The sequence below is a fragment of the Ananas comosus genome, linkage group 12 (assembly GCF_001540865.1).
Source record: "Ananas comosus cultivar F153 linkage group 12, ASM154086v1, whole genome shotgun sequence".
Lineage (NCBI taxonomy): Eukaryota > Viridiplantae > Streptophyta > Magnoliopsida > Poales > Bromeliaceae > Ananas > Ananas comosus.
In genome coordinates this window covers 1059837-1080799 of record NC_033632.1, presented here as the reverse complement: position 1 = coordinate 1080799, position 20963 = coordinate 1059837, and the positions used below count along the sequence as shown (strand labels likewise).

The following is a 20963-nucleotide window of genomic DNA, read 5'->3' as shown; positions in this document are numbered from 1 at the left end:
ATTTTAAAGAATAGATATAAATTTTATTCTTCCTCATCTAGGGTCATTATCATATCCATGCCTTGTGAGCTTTCTTGTTCAATAATACTACAAATTTTGAAACCTTTCTCAATCCTATGATGTGAGGTGTAAAATAACTACCCTTTTTATAGGTAAACAACTAGCATTTTCCTTCGATCATTTCACTATAATGAACAATCCACAGACGGGGGAAAAATTACATATTGGTTTATTTTTGTGTTATAAATAAGATATAAAGTTTAATCATGCCAGCATCGAGAATTCTCACAAGCACAGGTACTAGAACAATATGAAACACAATATAAACTAAAGCTAATGATACAACCGAATCATGTCTCACTGTAAATCACCAAAACCTAAGGCTTAATAGACACATAAAATATACCTATACAAATGATACAAAAAGTTCGTACTTCGTACCTAACCAGAACCTATTTCAAAAACCCACTCAAGTTGAACCTCAGTAAGGTAGCCAAAATTCGGTCGAAAGTTGTCCCCTGCATTAAAATCCAAGTAGGAATATGGAAGCTTCACAGTCAGTGTCATAAGAAGAGTCAAAAGCACACCTCGGGCTCTCTCCTCTCTCTGACAATCTCTCTCTCTCTCTCTCTTCTCACATTGTGAAGCAGAAATCGATCTTTTAGTAGGTTCCCATAGGAGGCATGCCAAAAGGGGGCATTGGCATTGGCATTGGCATTGGCGGCATCCCCATCCCACCCATTGGCGGCGGAGCTGTGAAGGGTGCGGTCATGCCGGGCCCACTGCCCATGCCAGGCATTGGTGGGGCCGGCAAAGCAAGAGGAAGCAACTGTGCATACATATTCTGCAAAACAAGAAGAACGAAAGAAAAAACAATGCCGTTATCCTGTGTGCAATAGAAAAGTGGTGTGTTTATCAGGTATGGCTTTTCAAACAGCTTTTGTAATCTAAGACACAGCAGCAAGACATTCGGCAAAAAAAAACATCCGAAACTTTTGCCTAACAAAGCATAAGGCTGCTATTAGGGTTGGAAGACAAAGCAATTCAGATGCAATTTCAGCTGAAGCTCACTTCAGCCCAAACAGCTTAAGCCATGAAGACAACAATCCGGATGCAATTTCAAGTACCTGTTGAGCGACCAGATCCTTTTCTTCCTTCTCTTTAGCTTTCACTTCGCTTTGTGCTTCGATCTTGTCCTTCATTAGTTCGTCAACTTTGCCAGTGTACTCGCGAATAAACTGAAGATAGAAGTCATTTTCTCAGAAAATTTACTGCTACTAGATTACGTACAGGTTTAACGGTAGATAACAAAAAAAAAACCACCAAGTATTGGAAGTAAAGAGTTATTGTTTATATATCGCTATGATATTATATATTTGCATCTATGTTCCAGCAATATTTGCAAAATAATCTGCCCCACGGTAGAAACTCAAAAGTTACCTGCAAGAGGTATGGAAAAGCAAAGTCGATCATATTGTTCATCCATGCGAGTTCAAGGGCAACATCAGGCCGGATCAAGTCATAACAAATGAAGAGGCACGATGCGAAGCATTCCTTCTTTCCCTGCAGTGCAAAATCAGGAAAATCACTAGATGCTTCTTGAAGAGTAAAGAATAGCGTTTAAGAGAGGACCATATTGATAATTTCTTCAACAAGAAAATTCAAACAAAATAATCTTATGAGTATTTATGGTGACAGATGCTGCAAGAAATGTTTCCTCATCAGAACATTCACATGTTTCCTAAATGATTCACCTTTCATTCCGTAAGGAAACAGTGAACCACTGGACCAACTGCAACATACTACCATTTTCACTTTTGAGTGGTTCAAATGTAGTTCTTTACAAAACTAACTGAAGCAATTTCATCTTTTTCTAAATCAGTCAGGACTATTGCTGTTTAAAATGTCAGCAGATGCATAGTACCAATACTTAATTTTGTATATAAGAACAGCAGAAACTACATTTTCAAGAAGTAGCATTTAACCAAAAAGGTTTTACCAACAACTTTCAACAATGAAACATCTTTTTCAAGAAGTAGCATTTAACCAAAAATGTTTTACCAACAACTTTTAACAATAAAACATCTTTTAAAAAAACTTTTATATCTCACTTGAGAAGCATACTACATAAAAAGCTGGAATATTCTTAAAGTTCAATATGCACTTGCCCATATAGTAGCAAATAAAAGCATACCTGCTCAATGAAGTAAACAAGCAACTCCTCAGAGAGCTCGCGGTCACCAGATTGGGAGCATGTCTCCATGGCATCTTTGTACAAGTTGTCTTTCTTGGACAGAGCAATGGACTGCTTCCACCTCCCGGCTTTCTTGTAGATATATGCAGCAATGCGCCTCATTTCGAGAAGCTCGTGTTTTTCAATCTAGAAACAAAAGAAGATGATTATGCAATTTGTTATGATACCTCGATCTCAAATGCAACTAGAAAAATTGCCAAACTTGTGGCAATTTTACCTTTTGTGACAGGCCTATCTGATCAAAGTTATCGTGCATATCGACTGATTCACGTAGGCGTTCATAGTCCTCCTCCTCTACGTAGATTTCATTCAATGCTTCGTTGACAGCAGCCACGTTGTTGCTTTGTACTGCAACCATGTATGGCTTCACCAGATGTAAGTGACCAGCCTGAAACCAAAAGAAAAAAAGAGTGACAGAAGTTAAACTCGAGATGTGGCAGGAACGATAACTCCTAGTGCGCATTTTTCTGCCTAGCTTTTGAAACAACTTCTTTACTTTAAAAGCAGAAGCTTTCAAAAAGCCACAATTTGCTAACAACGTTTCAGGGCTTCTTCCATAGAGAGAATAAAATGAGCAATTAGGGCCCCAATAGCAGAAGCTCCAATTCGAAGCTTCTGCTTATGCTGAAATAAAAGGCAAGAAGTTGCTGATGCAATTTCATAAAATGCTTTTAGTACTTCTTTGAACAGCTCTATGCAAACAGAACTCCGGAATCTCTAGGTGGACCAAACTGGTAAACAATCTTAAATTCCTAAACCAACCTTACGCATTATATCCACGACACGCGTATGGTCCACACGAAGAGCAAGGACATTAAGAAGATCGTTAATTAAATCTGGATGCTCCTGCAAGTAGAAATGCACCGCCTTGTAGTATAACTCAACATTTGCGACTTTAACTGCAACATCTTTGAACTGCATGTGGTCCCATGCGTCGGGCGAATGGTTCATAATAGTGGTCGCCGCATTGTCAAATTCATCATACTGAATATACAGGTAAGTGAGCTCCTTCCAATGTTGTTGCTCATCACAAGCACGAATAAGTTTAGGAATGTTGAGACGGGTTGAGAAGAGTTTAATGTGTTCCATTAGCTTCTCAGGGCGATAACGAGCATAGAGAACTCCCAACTCCGTAAATATGCCCATGTGGGCCCGTTCCAACCCTAGGCCGCTCTCCATGAGAGAGATTAGCTCGTTAAAGCATCCTCTGTTTTGGTAGTAATCACTAACCTCTTCCAAGTCATCAACCTAGAACACACAGATCAACAGATTATGATACAATTTAGCTAATCAGGTCCTTCATACATACCCCTATAAACTTATATAGTTTTACATTAGTGTAAGCCTGCAAAGTTTAAAAATTTTCATGTATGCACTACCAAAACTTAATTTCTTATATATACCCTTGAACTTACAAAGATGCCCTCTTTAAAAAACACATTCTAATATGGAACCAGCTTTTCTCATGAATTGGATGAATCCCCAACTCAATATCTTTTTTTTTTTTTAAGAAAGTGCTAATGAATATTAAGATTTTACAGGTGCATATATATCAGTAAATGATTTTGCAGCAATACATCGATGCAAATACCCTATAATTAATCTAGAGATGAGGCATCAAACGTGATAAAATATGTAGAAAGAGGAAAAAGAAGATACCTGTACAATTATATTCAAACCACATATTTGGGCCAGGCGGAACTCCTCAGCATCAACACAAGCAAAGCAAACCTCTTTCCACGTCTTTGAGCTGTTCGCTTTTCGAGCTGCATCCACTGCACCTTGGAACTGCTTCAGCTTAACAAGCGTGCAAGCCAACTTGGCCCAATTAGAGATAAAAGCAAATATGATCTTAGCTGCTTCATAAAGGCCATCATCGAACAACCGATCACCGACACTTTGTAGATTAGCAACGTTCGGCATAAGGATAAATTCTTCTATTTCAGAAAGCCTATCGATCTTCGCATATGCATAAATTAATTCACCATCCACCTTCGGCTCCTTTGCCTTTTGCCTCACCATTAGCAAATACTTTACCAAGTCGTGGTAGACATTCGCACCCTCAGCAGCACTAATAACATCGAGGAACTGTGTAGCATCATCTGCACGAATGAAAGATTCAATAGCGTCGCTTACTAATCCTTCTCTTAACTGAGCTTTTGCCACCTGGCTCCATACAGCTTCTTCCTCTACTCTAAATGCGAATTCTACTGCTCGCTCTATGCTTTGAATGTTATCCAAAAGGACATTTACTGCTTGAACGTTTAAGTTGAACTTCTTAAAAATGGCAAAGGCTTCTTCGTAAAGCTGGGCTTCAACGGCGACTTCTCCAACTGCAGGCCCATCGAAGTTGTCGAGGCGATTAATGTAGTCCATAACCCTCGAAGGATCGGCTTTAATGGCGGTAAGAATAAGCAGGTTTTGCAGGTTGAAATTCCCACTAAAGGCAGAGTTTTGAAGGACAATCTTTTCAAGGAGCTCAATCAGTTCGTGTGGAAGATCAGCAGTCATGAAGGCTTTGACGGCAGCAGAGACTTGTTCAGGGCTTTTGCTTTCGGGTAAAGCAGTGGAAACAACTTGATCAATCAGTTGTCTTCTGTATTCATTCTCGGGTTGAAGAACTTTCTCCCACAGATCACCATCCATTCTTTCCACCACATATCTGTCATTGATTTGATGAAATCATTAGTGATGAAGATTGTCAGAAGTTTGGATGTTCGGCCAAAATTCAGTAAAACTGGAAAAATAGGAAGCAGTCTGGCTGATAGAAAAGAATATATTAAACTAAAATGTTTGATATAATCATCTTATCTTACAAGTGAACAATTGCTAAATGTCTCTGGTTACTTGAAACATGCATAGACAATTCATAATGTTTTGTGAATTTTTATTCAACACTCACTATCAAATAGCTCGGACAATTTTTCCACCAGTCAAATCAGAGAGCTGTTACAATTTTTTAATTAAAGAAAAAAGAAAAAGAAGATATTGTGACTACGGTCTCAATTGTGGGGGTGGGGTGTGCTGCGGGGGGAAGATAGTTTTACATACCGAGCCTGCAACTTGAACAACGAGTTTTTGTTGGTGACATCTATTAGTTCATCATCACACTGTCCACGTCTATAAGCAACAACAGCAAGGGTAGGATCCCGCTTTTCACAATATTTTCCCACAACACGCGAATCATAGTAGGGATTAGTAGTGAGAAAATGCTCAGGATTGTTGTTGCTGTCTATGATAATCTTCCCCAGAGCATTATGGACGTGCACATCCTGGCTCCCTTCACTCACGAGATGCTCCAAGAATTGGGTAAGTAATCTCAGTCGATTCCTGTACCAAATTTAGCGAAGTCAAAAAAAGTATTACACAAGAGAAGTTGTTAGCTAGAAATACTAAGTATGATGGGCAAGAAAACCAAATGAACCAAGAAAACAATGAACCTGATTTGAAATCTTCCATGAATTTATGATATTTTTATATTACAGATTAAATTGCAGTACACTAATTTCGAACCTTAGACTCTTAGGAGGCAAAGGGAGCACAGACACTAAAAGCACTTATAGGTCAAAGATACTGAATTTTTTTAATTTACCCGGAAATTGAACCGAGTGATATAACTGAATATTCCAGTTTCATATTGAGTTTAGTTTCCATATATGCTCAATTCTGTTTCAGTTCAGATTTTATACAAAGAGAAAATCACAGTTTGATTCTACTTTTCCTCAAAATCCAAACTGAACTGCACCCATTTAATAAGCTGAACTGTAATGGGGTTCGGTTGGCCCATTTCAAGATTAAAACATCAAGGTTTTAAGTTCCCGTTGAACGGGTCGTGCCAACCGTGCCGACAAGATATCAGCACGATATGACTCCCCCCATGCCGATGGCATGACTCAACATCATCTTTTCTTTGAAATTAACAAGTTATCTCAATGAAATACAAAAATGGCTTAACATATACAGTAAGCAATTAAAATATATTAGTGCCAAAGAAAATAAATACTTGACGTCACAATGTGTCAGCACACAAGCATTTTTATGACCGGCACACATTGGCATAGCACAGCACACATAGTGCCATTAAGTTCTCGGCACGGCCCCATACCACGGCACTTAAATCCTTGAAAAACAGTCCCAGCCTTATAGGCTCTAGGATGGTCCAGGCCAATTAGCAGCACTATGTAAGATCCACAAACCTCTTCTCACATTCTTCCACAAGTGGCTCAACTGGAAGGAGAGAACGGACAGAAAGAATGAGGCCTTTAATGAAGTCTTCAGGGCACTCATCATCGAGCAGCTGGCCTACGACCAAAGGAGCATTGCCAGGGTTCACCTATACAAGCAGTAAGAGTTAACAACTTCGAACTCTATGTGGAATAGTTGTTAGTTATCATCTTAGTGCCTTTTTTAACTAGTTTATGGAACAGGTTCTGTATTGGAGAAGCAGTAGTCGGGCTTTTGTTGAAACTAGGGATGTCAATGGATACGGATACCCAAAATTTTATCCGAACCCGAATCCGGAAGGAGCGGATTTACCCGATGCTAAACGGATATGGTTTCGGATATGGATATCAAAAATAAAAACCCGACGGATATAAATTCGGATATGAATTTTGACTATACCCCACCCAACCTGAACCCGAATTTATTTTTACATTATATATACTATGTATATAAAACTTTGATGTTATATTTGAATGTGTATTTTAAAATTTTAGATTTAATGTAATATATTTTGAAATATTGAAAAAGAGAAATAATTGTTTCGGGTTCGGATTTTTGGGTTCGGGTTCAGGTCCGGGTTTCGGGTTTCGGGTTTTTGGTCGGATTTGCGTTCGGGTTTTTGAAAATCTGCCCCGAATCCGACCCGTTGACATCCCTAGTTGAAACAGGCTTTGGCATTCCTAAAAGAAGTTGTGGTAACACAGGGATTTTTTTTATGGATTGAAAAAAGATGTTGGTGCTTCTCCAAATAACTCTACTCAAACATCAATCCTGCAGAAGCAACAGGCCACACAGACCCTTAACTGAGCTTTTTGACTTAATTTTAAGAATTGAATATGCAGTATATAAAAAATGACAGAGTTCCCAAAAAAAGAAAAAAGTAAAATTCTTACCTTTTGTACATAGCCCTCAATATACCGAAGCATGTTATTGGTATACAAGTAGTGTGTCAAATCAGGAACAAAACCAAAACGATCACAAACATTTATGAGAGGCCGTGCATCGGGGAGTTTTGCTTCCATTAGAAAGTTCTTTGTTTTCTCAGGGTCATAGAAATTAGATTCCCTTGTAACCCGTTCAACTTCTTTAATTTGTCCAGTTCTTGCTGCCGCCTCAATGTACTTAAAATGGATCTCTGGATCTTCACTGTTAGGGCAAAAGAATAAGAAAAAGATAATATAAATCGCAGTGCCTAAAAAGAAAGTGACACCAAGGAAAGTTTCACTTGCAGACAAATGTACCTGGAACTCAAATATGACCCCAAGAAGAAGTAAAGACCTTCATAGGACTTAAATTGCTCAAATAATTTTATGCACGCGTCCACACCCAACTGCTCAGAGTATTCTTTGGCAGTCTGAACAAAATATGATATTACAACCAGATGTCCAAAAGGTGACCGGCATTACCATTTGAACAACAGTAAGAATAAGGCTTGCCTGAACAATTATTTGTAGATTTCCTCTCAGATTGACTAGTAAAAGGTCCTTCATGCACTCTAATGCCCACTCCCTCGACAGGGTACCAAAAAACTCCACCAAGGCCTACAAAATAAAGTATACATTATTTAGAGCAGAAAATGAAGGAAAAAAAGGAAAAAAAAAATTGTAATCTGAGATAACAAACCTGTGGCTCAATGGCATGAGTATTCACAATAACACGTTTGATATCTGGGAGCTCTGTATAATGCTGCAAAATAAGAATGAACAATTTAAATAAATAGTCATAGAATATAAAAGCTTTACACAATATTATAAGTAATGCAGGAAAACCATATGACCTGAAGGGCTCGCAAATATAAGCCAGCCTTTTCACACAGCTGAGCTATACGCGGGCGATCATAATGGCTGAACATCCCGTTAGCTAAAATAGCATCAGCAACATTCGGATATGTAACTAGATTGATCTCTAAAACCTGAAATATCAAAAAAGTAAACATAGAAAACAAGTTGGGTAATATCCAATATAAAACATAATTAGTGCCTGTTTGGCCTTTCTAGCACAGCTTTTCAATTTCAGGAAGCAGAAGCTTCTGAAAGCAAGCATTTGCTAGACATATGGTCTAAGATTCTACAATATGGTGGGAGGCTAAAATGAGCTTTTGGACATTACAAGCAGAAGTTCCAATATATGAAGCTTCTGCTGCAGCGAGAAGCTGTTGAAGATATTTTGGTCAAAAAGGCTATTGCATGCTTCTTGAATAACTCTACTCAAAGAACGCTTCTGTAGAAAATTCAGCTGGGAGGAACAGGCCCATATATTGGGGAAAAAATATGTGTTACCTTGGTTTGAAGAAAGGCGTGCTCAGGCAGGTTTGGCTTCAACACATCTAATAAGAAGGCTGTTGCTTCTCTGATCATGTTTCTCTACAGTCCCCCCAAAAAAAGAAAGAAAGAAAGAAAAGTTTTAAAAAAAAAGAAAAAAAAAAAACCCAAAAAGGAACAAGTTAATTTGGAGAGTCAACATCCCGTTTGTTCATGGACTAAATGGTTGACCATCTATATAACTATAAATTATTATTTCAGAATGTGAACTCACCTGAAGAAAGAGATCAGTGATTGTATTATAATCCACTGGACAACCGCCCTCCATTTGTGACATCATAAGAGCAAAGTTAACAGCTCCCTGCCATACAATCTTTGGTTAGCAAAAAAAGCTAAAAGGATTCAACAAATAATTTATCTATGAAATCCATATTTAACAATTACCTGGGGATCTGACCTCAGAATAGTCTGGAGAAGAAAAAGATAATCCGGAGTGTACCCAACCTGTATCATAGAGAAGTCAAATTTTCAGGGGTTACCGTTGGTAAAGCTTAATACCTGCAATTTAACGCTAACGTTTTTTTAACGAGTAACAAATGGAAGACCATAACTACTTGTATGATAATGGAAGACAACCTGCTTGGAGTAAATAAGAATCTTGTCAAACTCCCTTCGTTCAGCGAAAGCAGCAACGACTTTTGGAGTAGCCCTTGCTTTTATGTAAATTTTCAGCGCAAGATCATTGTCCACAGTCTACAAACAGAGAAGTTTCCGAGTACAAAAACACGTCAACCATAGCCACACAGAAGAAATGATGAATGAAAAAGTGAAACAAAATAAGTGCTTTCAGCAAAACTGGCAATCATACCTTGACAAGATCTCCAAGTTCTTCACTGCACTCAAGCTTGTCCTCAGCCAACCAATTCTCCAACAGATTCTTTTTGTTTTGATTCACAACAAGGCGCGATAACTCTAAAGACTCAAAAGCATTTAGCTTTCCCTTAGTTAACAATGTTCCAAAATACTGCAATAGAGGCGGAGTTTGTCCAGCTTGTACAGGAACACTCTGCATCAGGTATAGAACATTAGCTTTCAATTAAGTTATTTTCGAGATTGAGACACTGTTAAAGTTAAATAGAGATAGCAGCTTCTTTACTTGTGAAGAGTATGCAGAATGAAACTCCTAAGCATAGTAAAACTACCTAGAAATGACAGGATTCGGTTTCACTTACTTTTTCTAGCTTAATTGAGCTTCAAACATGAAGACAAAAAGAACAATATTTTGCAACCTTCGAGGCAGATAAGTTCCATGGGGCCTGGTATATTTCATGGGAGTATCCTCTCTTGCATTATTTTGCTATGGCCTCCTGAAGCATTTTCTAAATAGATAGATACCAGGATGACAGTTGGTTATAAACATTGTGTTTGTTTTTTCCACTATTCAGTTTGATCTCTAGCCACCTCATATTGCCCGAAAAAAATTGGGAAACAATGTCGAGGAAAAATTAAATCATACTAGATGCCAAGAACGTAGCTGCTTTGCACGCTACTAAGTTTACTAACTGAAAATATGCAGAAACGAAGCCAAAGAAGAGCACAAAAGGGAAAGGAAGGTAGTTGCCTGAAACTTTGCAACCGTCTCAGGTGTCCGAAGTATGCCCTGTGGAGATTCTGCAGCAAGCTCGGCAGCTTCCTTGTACTTTGTCTGTGAGAACAGTTCCTGGAATCTCTGCACAACCTGCTCACAGAAAGCAAGGGTGGAGTTCCAATATTACATAAACACTGGAGGTAAGAAAATGCACAAAAATGTATTATAAAAAACTATAATTCTCCCTATAAATAGTAAAGCAAATAATAAGAATCATAGGAAGCAGGTATTACAAACAAAGAAGTCCAAAAGACATGTAATAAGTAGTTTATTAAGTAGCATATGCCATCAATTATTGAAGAATTCTTCTTTAAATCTTGTAGAAAACGAAAAAAACAAGAAACAGACAAGGAAAATACTATACCACATTAATTTAGGCATAATATAAATACTTCATAATGAGTAGCTGAAAGAAAAATAAACAAAAAAAAGAAAGACAGAAAACAACGTAAAAATGGAGATATTTTTACCAGGTTCTCTGCTCCTGGAAGATTCGCTCGTTTGGCAATGTTCACAGCAAGCTCCAGATTATTCAACTGAAATTGGCATAAAAATCATAAATGACCTCTTATAATAAGACATTGTTAATAACCAAACTAGTTACAAAATGTGTATAGTGTAGGCAACACCCAACCATATGTCATTTAAGTATAGGTCCCTGAACTTCAATTTGTTGGATTTGAAATAAAATAAGTCCAAATGACTGATAGTTGGGGGGTGTGCCCATATATTTCAACCAACACAAAGATAATTTGCCAGCATACATACTTGACCGCTAATGAAAGGCACAATAGTGGCATCATTGACAGTGGCAAGCAGAACCTGTCCCCTCCTATTAATAGCATAAAAGCCACCATTAGCTGAAGCTTCTGCAGTCAAAAATATAGGATCTGGACTGATACGGTTTCTGTAGACTGCTGCTGCTGTCTCCAAATCATACACAAATAAAAGTCCAAGCTTTGTGATCACAAATATCAAACTGTACTTCTGTGAGATCTGTGAAATAAATTATCTTGATCAATAATGTGATCTTAAGGAGGTAATCTTTCATTTAAAATACAATAAAGTAGGGTGAATTTTCTACCTGCATTGCAACAGGGAAGTCATCAGCAAAATCTGGTGGGAAGAACAGATCTGCTTGTTTCTTCGTAAAACCAGGCTTCCCTAATAAAAAGACAATTTACCTTGAGAATAAGAGGAATGAGGAGGGTAAAAGGTGACGAGAAAGATTCACTTGAATGATCTGAAAAGATTATTTAGCTAATTACCTGGTAGCAAGTGAAAAAGCATAAGAATATTTAAGATCTATTCTCACCAAAATGATGGAGAAGAAGCAAAAAATAATTTTAAAAAAATCTAATACAAAAAACAGAGGGGAAATTTATAGTGAAGTCCCTGACTACACAGGAGTTTCAAGAAATTCCCTAACTTTTCATCTTTTCACATATATCTTTAAGCTATAAATATGTCGTTTGTAAGTGTACCTATGTATAGTCTTTTATGTAAGAAAAACTCAAAAGTGAAGTGGATTTATATGAAAAGATGGAAAGTTCAAGACTTTCTTGAAATTGCATGACAAGTCAAAGAGCTGCACAAAAAATTTCCAACAAACTAGTCTATATTTGAAACACACGCAAGCACACACAATACAAACCTGGTTGTGCACCAAGTTCAATGACATGCAATTTTGAAGTAATCTGTCCAGCGTTGCTGGTCTTTGAGGCAAAACAAATTAGAACAGAGGGTTTCTCGTTGCCAGCAACCTGAATAAATAAGAGGGTGTGCAGCCAACACTGGATGCATAAGAATATGTACCTCAAAGTGCAAAAACCCATCAAAGCAACAAGCAGAAAGGAAGATTCTAATATCACCTTGAATGTAGCAAAGGATGCAGCATGTGCTTCAAGTGCCTGACTGCGCTGCTGGTCGACAGAAAAGAGCTGCATGCTTCCTTTGACCAGTTGTGGTCTCTGTAGTTGACATCCAAACTCATGAGATTCATTGAACAAGACAAGAAAGATCGACAATGGACAAATAAGAAGGTAAATGGCTTGAGTAGCATAAGACTAAGATGAGGAAGCATCAACTATAAAGTAAGCAACAAAAGCAAAAGGCAGCTGTGCAATAAAAAATACGCATCAGAAAGCTCCAAGAACTGACAAAGAAGAGTGGTAAATTGACTTTTCACCTGCCAAATGATTTAAGTGCTTACGAGGCGGAGGGGTCAATTGACCTTGTCAAATGATTTTTAAGTGTTTACAACCAAATATGATAAACTGTCGTGAAGTATGTCCAACCAGTAACTATCAGGCAATAGCCAAATGATATTACGATAAATATTAAAATTTGACCTTGTCAAAAATGTTCAAAAATTCTTGCTCATAAACTGATCAACTTATTGAATCATAGAAAATAAACACGAACAGGGCTACCAGCAGTTCGATTACTACATACCACAGTCTGTATCTCTCATTATAGATACAAAATGATATGGAAAGTTTTGTTGTTACCAGGATTTGTTTTAAGTGAGTATTAATGTTTTTTTTATATTGCGATAGTGCGCTTCAGCATTTATTGGAGTGAAGTTTTAGATCAAGTGAAGGTCTTACGGATCTTGACTACCAATTTCATGTGATAATTTTATGCGATTCTTTTATATGTACAGACATATAGCAGCACGGCTTGATCAATGTTAAGATTTTGTGATCTATAATAAAAGTAATTGCTCACAGAAAGTTCTTGTCGTTGCCATTAAAAAAGTTCCCCTCAAGAATGATGCCGTGTGTCACTCAAAAAATAAAGTTAATATAAGCATACCTCAGGAGCACCTGGCGCAATTCCAATTAAAACTAGCCATTTTTCTGTGGGGTCACAACGGTAGTTGATGATCTGATTATTTGCCAGATTAGCAGTCCTATCGAACATTTTAACAGGTTCTGAATCTCCTGTATATAAGATTTAATAAACCTTTAGTAACATTACTCTAAAAAGTAACTAAAAATCTAGCATGATGATACTGATCATCAAAGTGAAAAAGAAAGAAAACAGAGATTTAGCTTAAACAACGAAAAAGGTAGTGCATGTACTCCAAAAGCTGGCATACCTTCTATTGACCAATGGTACACTGAGGTTTGTGTAACCAGCCCTAACATCTTTGGGGTAATCCACTTCCAAAATACAACCTACACACCAGAATAACAAATCAGTCCGCTGACTAGTGAATTTTTTTCTGCAGAAAAAAACGATACTATTACTCTGTATATTTAAAGTTGTAGCAAGCTTACCTGCTCAGGCATCTGATGAGATTTCACTTTAGTCTTCATTTCAATATTAAAAATTTGTAGGTGATCCTGAACAGTTCCTGGTATTTGAGCTGCAAAATTCATAAAGGATGAGATAAGGTAACCATCCCTTGGATTGAATATTCTCTGATCCATGTATTGTATTGTGCCAACATCAACTTTTCACAGTATTGCTCAATACTTCATCCCTGTCAAGCTAATAACTTATGAAGTGGAAATAACCATAACGCTATTAGGCCGTTTAAATATGTATTTGGTGGTGCCAATCACTGTGTGAAGGATAAGACATGATGTAGTTAATTCACAGCATATATGGAAACAAATCATAATAGCATGTGCGGAAGATACTCGTAGTCGTAGGTGATTCAAATCCTACAAAATTAATCTAAACTATCAAATGCTATTTACTAAGTATCAAAGGGAGACGAAATAGCACAAGACCGAAAGCATTATAAAGTACAAATGAACTCCTTAATCAGTGCAACAGAAAGGAAATAAAACTAGAACAGAAAAGAGAGAAAATGAGCAGACAAAGAAAGAGAGATCAAATCGAGACCTTTAAGAGCTAGAATCCTGCTATTCGGATTCATCAGCGCGGAATCCGCCGTGATAGGCCTCCTCAGCGGCTGCATCGGCATGCTCATATCAATGATCACCACACTGTTTTGGGGCGAGGTCTCCCTGACACAGATATACTTCTCCGATTCCATCGTGACATGCGTGAAGGTGATGAATTGCGGGTTTATGCCGACGCTCGGAAGCTGAAACCAAACAGAGAAGAATCATCACAATCAAAAGAGACGGATCACGATCTCGAAGCTCTTCGACCAGATCAGCATGATGCAAGCTAGAACTCGAGATCAAAACAGCGGCGACTATTCAGAAACCCTATCTCCACCTCTCAACCTCCAATCCGACTTAAAAATCCAAGCCGAAGAGGAAGGAATCGAAGAGAGACAGAGAGAGAGAGCAGTGGACAGTTAACGAGGGGCGATACTCACCGTGAGGGCCTCTCTCATGGCGATCGGGGCGTTGGCCGCCGCCATGGCGATCGCGAGCTAGGGCTTCGGCGAAGGCGAAGAAGGAGATCGCCCCTGGATCTGAGGCTTAATCGCCCCTCAGCGATCGCTCGAGATCGAGATCGAGATCGATATCGAGAGAGAGAGATATCTCAGGAAAAGGAGAGAGCAATGAATATAATAATATCGAAATATTTAAAGCAGAGGAGTGGCAGCGTCTTCTTCTTCTCCCTTTTATTCCGTCGACGGAGGGAGTGAGGACGAGCGTGAATGAGCTGGAAACGGTGGGGTGAAAATGAAAATAATAATAATAGAAAAAACGGTGCGAGTGTCGGTTGATCTGGACCGTCGGTCGAGTTTCGTCACTAGGGATTCGGATTGGGCTTCGAGATTGGGAATACCGAGGTGGTGTGATCGCACCAGTGTCGAATGTCCTGGCTTTCATATGTGACTCAGGTAGCCCACTAGTCCATATTTTCCAACAAATATAATAAAATTGTCCACTTAATAATTTATTAAAATTTGAAATTTGAAATTACTGAGTTTAAAGTTTATTTTTTATATATATATACACGAGAGAAGAAATACTATTCTTAACAAAATTTCTTTCTGATTATTTTTTACTTTTAAAATACGATTACTGTGCTATTATGAGTACGGCAGTTCTCATGTTCATAACTTTCTAGTCATCCATCAAAATTGATAGGTGGTTAGAATAAGAGAGAGAAGAAATTGAGCAGAAATTGGATATCCCAACTTCTCTTCTTTTGAATTTATCTTCAATTTTTTTTTTCATCCATCAAAATTGACGAATGGTTAGAAAGTTAGAACTATAATGACTGTCATGTCTAATAATACAGTAGTCCTATTCTTTAACTCTATAATTATATATATATATATATATATATATATATATATATATATATATAAAATAAAAGTAATCTTATATATATATATTCTATTTCACTTATATTCTGCTAATCTTGCACAATAAAATTTTTTAAGTATAAATAATAGTTTTAACTGCAAAAATATTAGCTTACAGTAGTTAACTAGCCAAAACAAGTCTATAATACTTAAAATATTAATTTAGATTCGTAAGTTTGAGAGTTTAAAATTTATAAAACTAAATTAATAATTCCAAAACTTTACTTGTCCAGCTTTTTATAAATATCTAAAGTGATTCCAAAAATGTATATTTTATTGCTTCCAAGTTAAAGCGACAGCATGGCAAGCACGCGACTCCTCGCTTATTATACGCGACAGTTGAGAGAAAAGTGGGTATGAAAGTAATTAGAAGGGAATTTTCTTACATTTAGGGCATGTTCATCCATTTTAAATTATACGAAATCAAAATAAAGTTTATTGATTTTGATAATTATCATTTATTTGATAGAAATTAAATTTTGATTTCTATTCCACTCCGGAATAAAAATGGTTAAATCCATTTATAGACCAAATCCAACTTTGAATTATAAATTAGCCAATTTTAAAATAAATTATTCACAATCCTCTTTCAACAACACATACTTCCACTCCTTTCATCACTTTCATATCTTTTAATCAAAATTCTTTTTTAAAAATTTTAAATTTTTATTTTGATTTCCATTTCAATAATGAACCAAATATTTTTAAATAATTCTTCATTCCATTTTTCCTTCCAAAGCAATCCGAATTTATTTTTTATTTCTATTCCAATCACCAACCAAATATGCTCTTATTCACTACTCAAATTCTATATATATATATATATAGAGAGAGAGAGAGAGAGACTAGGGATACTGTACTCTTATAAGTCTAAATCCTTAAGCACTTATACGTTTTCGGTCATTAAATAAAAATATATACAATTAGAATGACGGTAATCTTCTAGGAATGAGTGGATAGTTGATTAAATAGTATAATCTAACGGATGGTTGAATAATATAATTTAACGGATGAAAATGATCAAAAGAATAAATCTAACGACCAAAAACTCATAAATACAAAAAAAAAAAATTATACTCACAAAAATATAATTGCTGGACTCTCTTTCTCTCTCTATACATATAAATAGGAAAAACTTCAAAAAAACCTCATGTGGTTTCATAGTTTCTCATTTTGCCCTCCTGTGATTTAAAATATATTAATTTGCCCCCATATAGTTTTTTTTTCTTTTTTTATATCAATTTCATTATTTTTTTTTTTAAATCAGTAATAAAGTTAAAATTAAATGGTACTAAAGTGAATATTTAATAAATCTAGATGAATATCTAAAGTTTTTTGTATATAATTTAATAAAATATTAACAAAAAAGCTATCGAAAAAATAAAAACGAAACCACAGAGAGGCAATTTGATACATTTTAAATCACATGAGGACAAAATAAGAAACGACCAAACCACAGGAGAGTTTTTTAAAGTTTTCCCTATAAATAATACATATGCGCGCGCGCGCCAGCGTGCATACATATTTTTCTAATACTCATCTACTCTTCAAAAAAGAACAAAAGAGTCATTATTATTACATGAATGAATGGTTTGGAGATGCATCTCTTTCCTGATGACCTAAAAAAAAGGGCTCCGTACATTGAAAAGAAATTCAGCGTTACTCGTACACAGTAACTGCACTCTCTCACTTTCCCATCCTCCATACGAGGGTTTGAACCAGTACAACGTAAAAATTACTAGTACTAAAGCATTTAAGTGAAACAATAATACCAGAACCAGGTCACAATAACTACAGGGACCCTGGAGCTTATCTTGGTTGTTGCAATCAAAGGTGGAAACTTAATAGTTTGATGGCTCAAAAACGAATAGCGAAGAAAATAAAAGAATTTAAATTAAGAAACTGATCCAAACAGAAAAGTAGAGGCATGCATGAGCCTTTACAATTACCAACCTCAATGTATTGTATCCGGCACGGGTATACTTACAATTACCAATGCCGGAGGCGAATGGGGTTTTCTCCTCATTTTTCTGCTGGCGATTTGGAGAGAGTGTCAGGGCCAAAATAGAGAACGAATTTCACATTCTCATCCTCTCCAAGGCAAAACTAAATAAAGCACTTCGAGTTGAACCTCGCTTTCAAATCCTATCTCTCCAGTTTCCACCGGAAAACTTTAAATAAAGCACTTCAAATTGAACCTCGCCACCCCCCTTCAGACGAAATCTACGAGGTTTCAATCGCAGAAAAGGAGGACTTCGAAGCGGCGTTTATCCCTTGTGAGGGCCTTTATTGAAGGATGCCGCGCTGTTCTTCCCCACAGGAACAACTTGCATACGGAGAAGAGACGACTTTTTAACTGCCGATAACCGCGGTGATCTAGAAAATTTTGGCCTGCAATGAGCAAAAAATAATTCATACAAAAAATAGGTAGAGATCAGAAGCAGAAGCTGTTCTTTGATGCTTCTGTTTGAGACAATAAGGAGAAGTGAGACGCTGCACCCAGTTGCAGAAGCTTATATTGGAAACTTCTGCCTTAAGTCATAGGAGGGCTTTCAATCATAAAGCAACAAGTGCTTCTTCGAGCAAACACTTTTTCAGAAGCTCCAGTAGGGCCAAACCGGCACCAAGGGCAACTACCTCTTCACAGGGATTCGTGTTCGATCGTCTGAGACTTTTAAGGTGTCTCCATCTTTGGCACGAACATTTTCCTGATCCTGGAAAGAGAATACATTAGAACAAAGTAATCAACATCAAGTATGCAAAAGTAAGAAATCACTATGATTTCAAGGAAGTAGCCCCGTATTGCTACACAAAAAGAAGACAACCAAAACAGAATATCTTAGTTATCACAGCCATGGCAGTGGCCAAACTTTCAACCTATGGAGACCAAAATCTATTGGTTCAATGTTAGAAACTAGAGTTCAGTAATAGTTGGTGATGAACTACAGAGCATAAATTGTTGGAAATCTCAATAAATGCTTAATCTAATATTTTATCATAGGTTGAAATAGCAAATTTGTAAAGCCGAAAAAGAAATATGAAACGGATGAGCAAAGATGATATTGATATGCAATGTTCTCATTTCTCTAAGCAATCTGTATATTTATATCACAATCAAGTAAAATGTTAGCGCACACAGTAGGAAAAAACGAGCAACTTTCGCATAACTGTATTCATCTTAAAATTTGCACTACAAATCAGAGGGTACGACGCAACACTTCAACAATTACATAACATGTTAGACTTCACCAGTTAGTAAAATCGTCAAGGCATTCAATCAGTTGAACTTTCAGATTCCCACATAACATAACACTCCAAGGAAAACATGTTTCAATCAGCAGGGTAGAAATAAAAACATGACCTTAAGTAAAAATTAGCAGATACACAAAATAACAACCCCTAAAAAATTGCCAACAAAAGAACTTATTAAATCTCGAGAAGTTAGAAATCCTTGCCTTAAAAGTGACTATATTGATGGAATGATCTCAAAGGAGGCACTAGATTGAAAATTGGGCATTACTAATGCATTTCAAGATATCACAATTTTTTGAAAAACATGCTTTCCTTCTTAGAATTTTTTTTTTCTGGGTAATCACTAATCGTTGTTAGAACTGATCTACGCTTCCTAACTTTGCATCTAAACAGAGAGAAAAGTTGATGGTCAAACTTTCCCTCGGGAGAGTCTGTAGTGCGATCATATAGGAAGCTTATGGATGGCCGAGAAATGTCTCCAACCCCTTCCATGTCCACAGCAGGTCAGTAGGACTTGGCTTTTGGTTCTTCAGTTCTTTTAACCACTTATGGATATAAATTATCAAGGTATAACCAATGTGAGTAGAAGAAAATATTAAGAAGAGCATTTAATGTTTGGTTCATGTTTGGTATAATTTAGGGGCTACAGAGTTTCTAGCTTGGTCGAGAAGCCTAAATAAGCTTCTATGCCTCAAAAGCAGAAGCTTCTCTGCTTCTGCTGCAGCAAAAAGCTGCTCAAGGGGATATCTAACAAGTTCTTAAGAGATGATGCATTTCTGAGCAAGTATAAAACATCAGAAGAAATTAAAGATGAGGGAAAAAACCCTCAGTTGATCCAAGGATGCGGAAAACTCCTTAAGATCCAGCACCTTCGATCCGAGCTTCGATTGCTCCTTCCCTTTCTCGCCGACCAACCCCACCGTCCTCTTCTTCTTCTGACATGCATTCCAATGCTTCTTCACCCGCACCTTCCACTCCTTCCCCTTCCTGTATATAAGCTTCACCGATTTCCACCCCGGCGAGCTCGTATCGATCACCGTCACATCCGTCCTCCGATACCCGGCGAGATCTGAATCCTTCGACGGCCCCTCGGCCGCGGCCCTCTTCTTCTTCAAACCCTTCGTGGCCTCCTCCGCCACGCTGTTGTCGGCGCTAGACGGAGCACCGCCACAGGCGGCGCCATCGGCGGCCGCGCTGGCCGACGCCGACGGAGGGCAAGCCTTAGGGTTCGCCTGCTTGCGAGAGCTCTTCTTCTTCTTCTTCCTTCTCTCCCCTGGGGTTCCGATCGCCTGCGACGGCGATGGTCCTGCCATGACGAAGAGCTCCGCGAGGACGCTGCTCATGAGATCGAAGAGCGGAGGGTTCGCGGCGGGGGCTGGGCGCCGCCGCCGCCGCCGCTTGGTGGGGGGGTCGGGGAGGGTCGCGTTGCGGGGAGAAGGAGGGTTAGGGTTAGGGTTAGGGTTAGGGTTAGGGTTGGGGTTGGGATTGGGGTTGGGGTCAGGGTCGGAGGAGGAGGAGGCGAGGAAGCGGTCGAGGTCGAGATCGGCGGAGATGGAGAAGCCCTTGGAGGCGTGGAGGCGATCGAGCCAGTTGGAACTCGACTTCGGCGGCGAGAGGGAGCATTGCATTTCCGCTCCGAACTCCACTTCCGATCACTTCGGAATCGAATGGAAACACGAGGAAGAGGAGGATAGAGAAATGGGAAAAAGAGGAAAAAAAAGAAAAAAATGAGAAGAAGATAAAAGAGAGTTGACTAGTTGAGTGAGTGCCTCGGTGGTGATCCGTTAGAAGGAAATTTGAAACAAGCCCATCCATTAAAATTTTCCTTTTTCCCATTTTAATTTTTTTTCTATTTAAATTATATTTTATTTAACTTAGATATAAATATTTTATTAAACTTAATGAGTTTATTAGTTACAGCCATTGATAATGATACCTCTAGCATTATTTGTTGTAAAATTTAGAAAAAATATTTATATAATATTAAACTTAATAAGAATATAAAAAAAAACAGATACCTAATTGCAGTGGACTATACACAACAAAACCATCAACTCCACAATCCAAACCAATACT

General features: G+C 37.7%; 2 protein-coding genes across 5 annotated transcripts; both read right to left on the bottom strand.

Moving 5' to 3' along the window:
* LOC109718555 (clathrin heavy chain 1-like) lies at window positions 218–14982 on the bottom strand. The gene is made up of 30 exons (XM_020244841.1): window positions 14691–14982; window positions 14246–14450; window positions 13672–13760; window positions 13491–13569; window positions 13205–13332; window positions 12259–12357; window positions 12042–12150; window positions 11472–11551; window positions 11156–11383; window positions 10858–10923; window positions 10361–10477; window positions 9608–9805; window positions 9376–9492; window positions 9184–9243; window positions 9014–9100; window positions 8758–8841; window positions 8256–8390; window positions 8102–8164; window positions 7915–8019; window positions 7720–7832; window positions 7372–7624; window positions 6451–6587; window positions 5306–5584; window positions 3914–4916; window positions 3017–3502; window positions 2472–2642; window positions 2195–2380; window positions 1441–1563; window positions 1128–1238; window positions 218–844 (listed from the first exon to the last, which is right to left on the bottom strand). Exons 1-30 carry the CDS (start codon window positions 14733–14735, stop codon window positions 662–664), a joined length of 5139 nt encoding a protein of 1712 aa, XP_020100430.1. The 5' UTR covers window positions 14736–14982; the 3' UTR covers window positions 218–661.
* On the bottom strand, window positions 17248–20625 carry LOC109718553 (circumsporozoite protein). 4 transcript variants are annotated; one of them, XM_020244836.1, is made up of 3 exons: window positions 19712–20625; window positions 18273–18349; window positions 17248–18026 (listed from the first exon to the last, which is right to left on the bottom strand). In XM_020244836.1, exons 1-3 carry the CDS (start codon window positions 20513–20515, stop codon window positions 17903–17905), a joined length of 1005 nt encoding a protein of 334 aa, XP_020100425.1. In that variant the 5' UTR covers window positions 20516–20625; the 3' UTR covers window positions 17248–17902. The 4 variants fall into 4 exon arrangements, 3 of the variants coding, with proteins under 3 accessions (XP_020100425.1, XP_020100426.1, XP_020100428.1); XM_020244837.1 differs by having other exon boundaries at window positions 19757–20625; XM_020244839.1 differs by having other exon boundaries at window positions 18273–18343; window positions 19757–20625.

Bases quoted from the DNA above. Each gene is read 5' to 3' on its own strand.
- LOC109718555 (XM_020244841.1), bottom strand. From the start codon at position 14,735: ATGGCGGCGGCCAACGCCCCGATCGCCATGAGAGAGGCCCTCACG. The intron at 9,244-9,375 runs GTTGTCTTCCAT...TCTATGATACAG, and splicing joins TTCTTATTTACTCCAAGCAG to GTTGGGTACACTCCGGATTA. The intron at 2,381-2,471 runs GTAAAATTGCCA...TTTTGTTTCTAG, and splicing joins AGATAGGCCTGTCACAAAAG to ATTGAAAAACACGAGCTTCT.
- LOC109718553 (XM_020244836.1), bottom strand. From the start codon at position 20,515: ATGCAATGCTCCCTCTCGCCGCCGAAGTCGAGTTCCAACTGGCTCGAT. The intron at 18,350-19,711 runs GTTTTTTCCCTC...TTCTCTTTCCAG, and splicing joins CATCCTTGGATCAACTGAGG to GATCAGGAAAATGTTCGTGC. The intron at 18,027-18,272 runs GTAGTTGCCCTT...TGCTCATTGCAG, and splicing joins ACACGAATCCCTGTGAAGAG to GCCAAAATTTTCTAGATCAC.